The 8,046-nt window shown below is 41.0% G+C and overlaps 1 protein-coding gene across 4 annotated transcripts in view; it reads right to left on the bottom strand.

Moving 5' to 3' along the window:
* Positions 1-4,473: 4,473 nt before the first annotated feature.
* cnot10 (CCR4-NOT transcription complex, subunit 10) overlaps positions 4,474-8,046 on the bottom strand; it is a 30,852-nt gene continuing 27,279 nt past the window's right edge. For 3 of the 4 annotated variants that reach the window (XM_088084932.1, XM_088084929.1, XM_088084930.1), the window contains exons 13-19: positions 7,592-7,672; positions 7,371-7,484; positions 7,148-7,278; positions 7,032-7,064; positions 6,649-6,776; positions 5,590-5,665; positions 4,474-4,889 (exon numbers count right to left, since the gene is read on the bottom strand). In XM_088084932.1, the coding sequence (XP_087941058.1) occupies positions 4,747-4,889; positions 5,590-5,665; positions 6,649-6,776; positions 7,032-7,064; positions 7,148-7,278; positions 7,371-7,484; positions 7,592-7,672 (706 nt within the window). In that variant the 3' untranslated portion in view covers positions 4,474-4,746. The remainder of the gene's footprint in view (positions 4,890-5,589; positions 5,666-6,648; positions 6,777-7,031; positions 7,065-7,147; positions 7,279-7,370; positions 7,485-7,591; positions 7,673-8,046) is intronic. The other variant, XM_088084931.1, reaches the window with a different exon arrangement.

Genomic DNA, 8,046 nt, shown 5'->3' with positions numbered 1-8,046 from the left:
CTTTGCTCTTATTTTTTTGTCAGGGTTTGGAGGTAACTGAATGCAAGTAACTAAGTTATTTACTTAAAACACAAAATTTGAGTAATTCTATTCAGTTCCAGCTATAGTTAAAATAAGTGGTACTCTGAATACAGCTCTGTCTTTAAAAATAGACTATGTGAGGGGATTACTTTTTTGTTTTTGTTACACTTGCTTTAACACTGTGTCCTAACTGAATGTGATGTTAGCAAGCGTCAGTTTGATTATATTATTTTCTTTTGGAATTCATTTGGAATGTCGTAATTGGCCACAAGCTTTTTTTATTTTATTTTATTTTTTTGTTTTGTTTTTTGAATTATGTACGTTTTAACATTGAATCCTGGTCACCATTTGCTTCAATTGGTTGGGAGGTAAGTGCAATGTCTTTCCCCTGTGAAACTCCAGCAGTGTTTTGCAGACAATAAAACTTTACCCAACTTTCCAACCATGAGGGTGAGTAGATACTGACTGAATTTTCATTTATGGGTGAACTATCCCTTTAATCTCTCTGCTGTGTTCTCACAGTCTTCCTTTTTAAAATCTTACCTTATCTTACAAGATTCCCTCACCTCTTCAGTCTGGCCTGTATCATCAGTGGTCTGGAAGGAGCAGAAAAATCAAAATATGCTTGATGATGTCATATATTTGTTATGAGAGATGTCTGTTGTATCTGAAAACAGAATGTCACCTGATGGTAATATTGCAATTCACCGAGTTATGAGCAAAGGACATAACGTAACACTGACATAACGAAACACTGACATTACATAACGAACACTGGCATTAGGAAATGTGTTTCTACAGACTTCCCTGTCAATCACATACTTCATAAGCCTAATTACCATGGCAACAGACATGTAATTTGACCTTACTAACACCAAAATTACCTCCTGTAATTCTCTTGTCTTTCTTCTGAACATCATTTGTGGCCCTGCCCGTGGTCCCTCTTTCATCCTCGTGGTGTTTTGATTCCACAGTATGGGTCACAACCTGGCATGACTTGACTTCCTTTAAAACTAACATGTGCTAAAGGTGGAGATGGGTACGCCCACTCCCTGTGTACACACAGATGTACAAACTAATCCACTTTGAGACATTTCTCTAGAAGAGTATGAGCTGGCTATCATGTATATATCACATGGATGAGTGGATGATGGCCCTGCTGTCATAACTGCACAAACATATTTGCCACATCAGCCCAGACCTGCCCAGAAGAGGTGCTGTCACCGTGTCATGACCTGGCCTCTGAGCTATGACAGCGACAAAAAACACACCACTTCAATGTTTTGAGTGAAAGTGAATTATTTAACAAAAGCAAATTAACTTAATGTAAAACTGAAAAATAGTTAGGCTTGGAATGTGAGTATCACTCAGATCATAAGCGTGTGAATGACTGTCAGCTTCTTAGGGATTGAATGGCTCATCCAAATGTGGAGCAGGAAGGATCAGAACAGCACACAGAGCGAGTTTTCACATTAACAGAGGTGCTCTGAGAGGAACACAGAAATTCTGCCCTACCCTTCATCCAGTTTGTCCGGGATACAACTACATTTAAGAAGTTAATGTAAAATGCAGGGAAGTAACCAACAACTAGGGATAGGCCTGATTTCTCAATTCTTCTTTTTTTTGTGAGTACTTGAATATCTTTACAATAATTTCAAGTACTTGAATGCAGAAATTGCTTAAAATTCCCATCCCTACCACCACCCCCCAAAAATGCATAATGTTTCATGCAATGCAAACACCAGTCCTGCATGACATCCCTGACCTGACCTGGGACCCCTGTCCAACCACATATGCCACAGATCCCTCAGTAAACTTATACTAAACTGTGTATTTTGACCAAACTTGCTAATTTATAGGAAAAATGTATATCTCAGTCTCACAAGGCTGTTAGATAAATAGGTTAAATAGATAATAGATTAAAAATAGAAAAAAGTTCTGTTCATTTAACTTTTTTTTTCATTTATTCGTCAATTTTCATGTGTGTATTTGGGACCAGCTAGCTAAGCAAGGTATTCCAGACAACTCGCTCACCTGCAACACTTTCTAGCTCCTCCTGGGAGATCCTGAACCGTTCCCAGGCCAGATGAGATACATAGATATATATGTAAAATCCCTCCAGTGTGTTCTGGATCTATTCAGGGTTTCCTATCAGTTGAATGCACCTCTAATGTGAAGCAACTAGTTGCCTGAAGCACCTCAATTGGCCCCTTGCAGCAACAATTAAAGCATACCATCGAGTGGAACCACCATCCTGCTCTGCCAAGGTGGGACTTAAACAGTCTGTAACTCTTAAAATGCTTCATAAATTGTAATGATGAAACAAGTGACTGCTCTGACTCCTTCATACAAAATTAAACCCGTTTAAGTGACTTTGTTTTGATTTTGGTTGCTGTTTCAGCTGCTTCTTCTGTTGAAAGGGTGTGGACCTGGGACTGCTGTGTGCAGATGTTTATATTTCTATATATTCAAAGGGAAAAAAGTGGCTCGCACGCTGCAGGGCTCCTCTTAAAAGATGGCTCTGTGGAAGTGCAGGAAAGATGAGACTGAGACAAGTCGAGTCCTTCACTCTCACTTCCAGCAACTACAATCAGATTCAGGACCAGTTACCTATCGGCAAAGCTAACCTGCCTACCCACAATAATACCAAACTCTATAAACCAGAATCCCCCTCTCTCAGCTCTGCTTCTTAAAGGAGCTGCAGTCTCTGGTGAATGTTTCTACAATGTGGCTCACCTCAGCTCCTTTTGACTAATGACTTAACTTTAGTCAAGCGTGTGCTCCAAGTTTGGATAGGATGTGCATGAATACATTTGCTTTTTTATTTCTATACATTGTAATTTTATGAAGCCACATTATTGATACCTTGAATTGCTTCTCTCTCCTGTTCTGGGGGTGACAGTGGTGGGGAGGGAGAAAGAAGATTATTAATTGTATTTGTATGCTGCATTAGTTTGCGTTCATTGTTTACACACTGAAAAGGTCCTAAAAAAACAGAGAAAAGCACGAAATAAGGATTAATGTATATTCTGAAATTAACGTATCTCAGCCTCTACACGTGATCTGCTTAATCACAGATTACTGCTTGAGATTCTCTGGCAAAAAGGTTACTAATTCCACAGTCTTGAATGGGGAGAGCCTTTTCTCCGAGGCCTTTTTGGGACTCCAGAATCCTCTATTTGTCTTTTATTAAACTTGCTGAACTTATCGCAGATGTTTCCAGTCACCTCTCAGTTAGCTTCACTAAATTTCTGTTTGTGTCTTTTTTTTGCAAGTGTTGGTGGTACTCTTTGTTGTTGGTGTTTGGACTGTAGTGGCGAGCTAGTCCGTTTTTACACATTTCAATCACTCACACACTGGTGCAACAGCCATCACGAGCAATGTGGGGTTCAGTATCTTGCCCAAAGATACTTTGACATGCGTAATGAAGGAAGCCGGATCAGACCACAAACCTTATGATCAGTGACTGATCCCCTCTACTACCTGAGCTACAACAGCACACATAGGTTTGCAACAGGATACGAGGAACTGCAATATCCTTTGTTTCACCTAAACTTGGCTAAATCCTGGAATACCTGATAGCGTCATTAAACCAGGTGACTCTTTATCTACACGTGTAGAGGACTCTGGGAGAGAATGAGAGGCATGTGCTTTATTGTACTGGTTTGACAGCAGGAATGTGAGCTGCCGTCCTGTTCCTGCATGCCCCGTGCCACAAGCACAGCTGCATTAGGGAGGAGCAGCCATCTTGTTGAGATGGCTGCATGGTCAGTGGTGTCCAAACTTTTTTTTTTTTTTTTTGAATTGGGGCGACATGATTATTATAAAATAATCACAAACAAACTAGACAAATGCAACAGTTAAAACCTTCAATTGAAGAAGTATTCAACTTTCCACAGCTTCTGAGCAGCAGCCCTCCTTGCTGACTTAATGCTTCTTTGCTGTGGCCATGTCTGCTACCTGGAATTTTTGTTGTGAGAGATGGGGCCAATCAGAGCCTGAAGCACGTTCTGGGACACCACCACCAGTGTGACAGATGACATTAAGTAATTCCCTGAGTCTGGTGTAGATTCAAGCTGTTGACAACAAAAGTAACTGTATCCAAAACTACACTTAAATCATCCCACAAACACCTTTTCATGTGACAAATTAATGACTGATTGACTGAACTGATGGTATTGGTTTTAAATGTTTAAATCATTCTATCTTTCATTTTTTATCTTCAGGATTTTATTTACTTTCATGTGCTCTTAATGTAAAGCATTTTGTAACTTTGTGTTTTTAGGTGCTATAGAAAGACACTTATCCTTGTTAGAAAAGAGGCTCAGTACTTCCTGTTTGTCATTTAGATCAAGTAGTATTATGCTGACTGCTGTCAAAATGTCCTTGGAACAGTCACTTTGACTATGTGTCCACTGTGGCTATGTAGTATCACACATGTCATCACACATCTTACAGTAAATAAAATTTAATTTCATTGCTCAGACAACACACAGATTTCTCATTCAGATGGAAGTATCAAGTCAGCTACTGTCAGTCCACAGTAACCGCTGCAGCTCACTATGTTCTCTCCTCAGCAGTCACGCCCGCATTTCATACGGCTCCTGATGCGGAGGCTTTATAAATATCAAGGCTGCTCAGGGGTGCGTGTGTTGTGTGGAGTGGAGTGGGGTGAGGTGGGGTGGGGTGGGGTGGGGTTGGGGGGTCAGAGGTGGTTGAGGATGCTCATTTGCGCTGAACTTGTGTGAAGGATGAGGGCAGCTGGATGGGCTGGACAGGTTTCTTGCGGGTGTCTGGGGAGACCCTCTGGACCGCCACAGGCAGCAGCTGGTTCCGTTTGATGATCTGCAGGGCCAGCTGGGTGTTTCCTGAGGAAGCACCACACAAATCCAGGGGATTACCTCCTGAGATTAACCCCTCCCTCACATACCACTGATAAAGCATATCATGCAGGTGAGACCGCTGTCAGTGGCTACGGTTACATGGACACCAATATTTCCCGATTTGATATAGTCATAAAAACAGCATATTCCATTTAAATATTCCAAATATGGCCACTGTCGAATTTCGCATTTACATACGTATACACACACACACACACACACACACAAACATATACAGTACACACACACACACACACACACACAAACATATACAGTATACACACACACACACACACACAAACATATATACACATACATAAATACATACATATATAGTCTCAACTGGGGCTATTTGGTTCTGTGTAAAACCAGCAGCTCTGTAGTGCCACCTTTATGTATAAAAGGCTTTGAAGTGTTTTCAACAGTCGACGGAAAGTGTTGACCAAGGTGCATCAGGCTGACGATACTTTGACTTAATTGTCTCTGAGTGATCTAGGACATAATGACCTGATGTCTTATTATGCTGTCACTCTTTTACTGTCTAAAACTGTGCTTAATGTGCTGCTGCCTGTCTGGGCTGTGAAAGAGACTTTTAATCTCTGCAGTTTTTTTCCTGTTAAATACATTAATAAACAAGATCAAATCAATAGAAATGAAGTGTGCTGGTGTCTGGTGGAGGTCTGACCGTTCTGTAGCTCTAAGTAGACTCCCAGCAGGATGGCTTCGGGTGGAATTTCCTTGGTGTTCACCATAGATGCAGCCTGATGAAGACAACACAAATTTGAATTTATTACCTGACTGTAAAAGGATTTGAACAAGAGAGAGAGAGAGAACTACTTTTCTAAGGTCAAGAATAAACTGCCATGCTGAAGAGAAGCCTTAGTTTCATGGGTTTGAATGCAGCTTGGTGTATTAACACATCACACACTTAACTACCTTCAAAGATATGAATAAAAACCAAGTATAACAGCAGACATGTATCATGTCTATGTTCTGATCTGACCAAATTGGCTGCCTTTATGAAGAAGAAACATGAATACCATAACTACCTCTATCAGCTGCCACAGCCACTGCCGCAGCTGCTGACTGGGACCATCAGCAGACCGAACTTAACCAACATGCACCTGTCCCTTTCACCTTATGCAAACACCTCCACACTTCTCCTGTTTGTCCACCAAATATGATGTGACCTGTGTTCTGTAAGTCTTGGTGACACTTGATGTGTGTGTCCCCCCATAAGTGCTCTGATATTTTATTCTATTTTTTATACATTTTTTATTACATTTTATTTTTTATTTTCTAATTTGTATACTACCTTTTTTGACATCTTGTTTATTTGGTTTCTCTTCACAAAAGCTATTATACAGTCTTAGTAGTCAGTATTATACAGAGTAAACCATTTTTCAATTTTTTAAACATTTTTAAAGCAACAACATAAAAAAATAAAATAAAATAAAAAAATAAGGAGAAAACAAAACAAACCAAAACAAACAAACAAAATATGTATACAACCTTAATGAAATGTTCTTTGTAATGTCTTGGTTTTTTTTTACCCCCATGAAGGCCACAAGCTGAAACATGCTAGTGTTGCTGGAGTTTTGACCACTTTCAGACTGTTTCCTTATCTATGCACTTTGTTAGTGTGTGATGCTGTATAAATGCTGTACAAATGTTGGATCTAATGAAAATATAATGAAGACATTTCCAAAATCTGCTGATGTCATGCAGCTGTTGTCATGGTTACCTGATGCAGGCACTTCCGGGCCTTGTCATATTCGCTCCTCAAACAGTAGGCGCTGCCCAGGTTGAAGAGCATCATGGCCCGAGCTGATGTCACACTGCTGGGGTAACACAAAGGAGTCTGCTTCCCTGCTGCAAAGACAGACACAGACACGTGCACACACACACACACGCACACACATGAAACTATTACAGTAATATTCCTGACACTAATTTGTCTTTGTATGCTGATCTGATAATATTCATTAAACTGTTTTTACATCAGAAATTCATTTGTACTGTTTATTCTATTCTACTCAGGTGCATTATGGAATTTAAATTTCCATTATGCCTACAGATACAGATAAGTAAAAGTCATGCATTAAGGTTAAAACAAGGTGGACTCACAGGACTCGACAGGCTCGTCTCCTTTGTCAGACCCTGTATACAAAAACAAAGCCAAGCATTGAGGAGGAGACACTAATATAGTGTGCTTGCTCGAGTCAGGTGTAAAAGCCACACACCTTGGTCTTGCTCGCTGCTCAGCACTCCCATTGACACGTCGCTGACATTCTCTGGGTTGAGGTGAGCAATAGCATCAGAGATCCTATCCAATGAGATGAGGGCTTCAGCAGCATAGAGGTGTCCCAGGAATCTGAACATACACAGACGGATAATACAGCTCAGAGGAGGACACCGCATGGGAAATCGTCACTGATCAGGGGGTCATCTGGAGCCAGCACTTACTTGAGGGATCCAGACACCTTAGTTTGATGGAGCAGCTTCTGAGAGTGGTTTAGAGCCATCAGGTTGTCTCCCAGTGCAAGCGCCACATAAGCACTGCAGGCCAGGATGGAGCACCTACACATCCAACACTGATTACTGCACAGCTTCTGGGTTCTTTACATTCTTGAATCATGACTCATCATGGCTCGGAGGTGAGAAGAGAGGATGGGAAGTGCCCTTACCTTAGGTTTTCTACCTCCTGTTTTCTGAGAGGAGACGATGGAGCAGCAGACAGGAATTTATCAGCCTCCTGACCTTTCCCACTGCAACACATCATCACAACACTCAGAATGTTTCCATGCACAACTACAGTTATAAATGGTAAATGGGCTGTATTTCTATTGCACTTTTCTAGTCTTTTTGACCACTCGAAGCGCTTTTACACTACATGTCACATTCACACATTCACACACTGGTGGCCAAGGCTACGGTACAAGGTGCCACCTGCTACTCAGTAACCACACACTCCAATGACACAGCATCGGGAGCAATTTGGGGTTCATTATTTTGCCCAAGGATTCTTCAACATGTTGACTGGAGGAGCCGGAGATCGAACCACTGACCTTCTGATTAGAGGACGACGCACTCTATCACTTATACCATCATATACCGTATATCCTGTATACCCAGGTCAAAT

Source organism: Plectropomus leopardus, chromosome 11, assembly GCF_026936395.1.
Source record: "Plectropomus leopardus strain MGB_pleo_1.0 chromosome 11, ASM2693639v1, whole genome shotgun sequence".
In the NCBI taxonomy this organism is placed as follows: Eukaryota; Metazoa; Chordata; class Actinopteri; order Perciformes; family Serranidae; genus Plectropomus; species Plectropomus leopardus.
The sequence above is the reverse complement of the archived record's forward strand: the minus strand, read 5'-3'. Positions and strand labels throughout refer to the sequence as shown.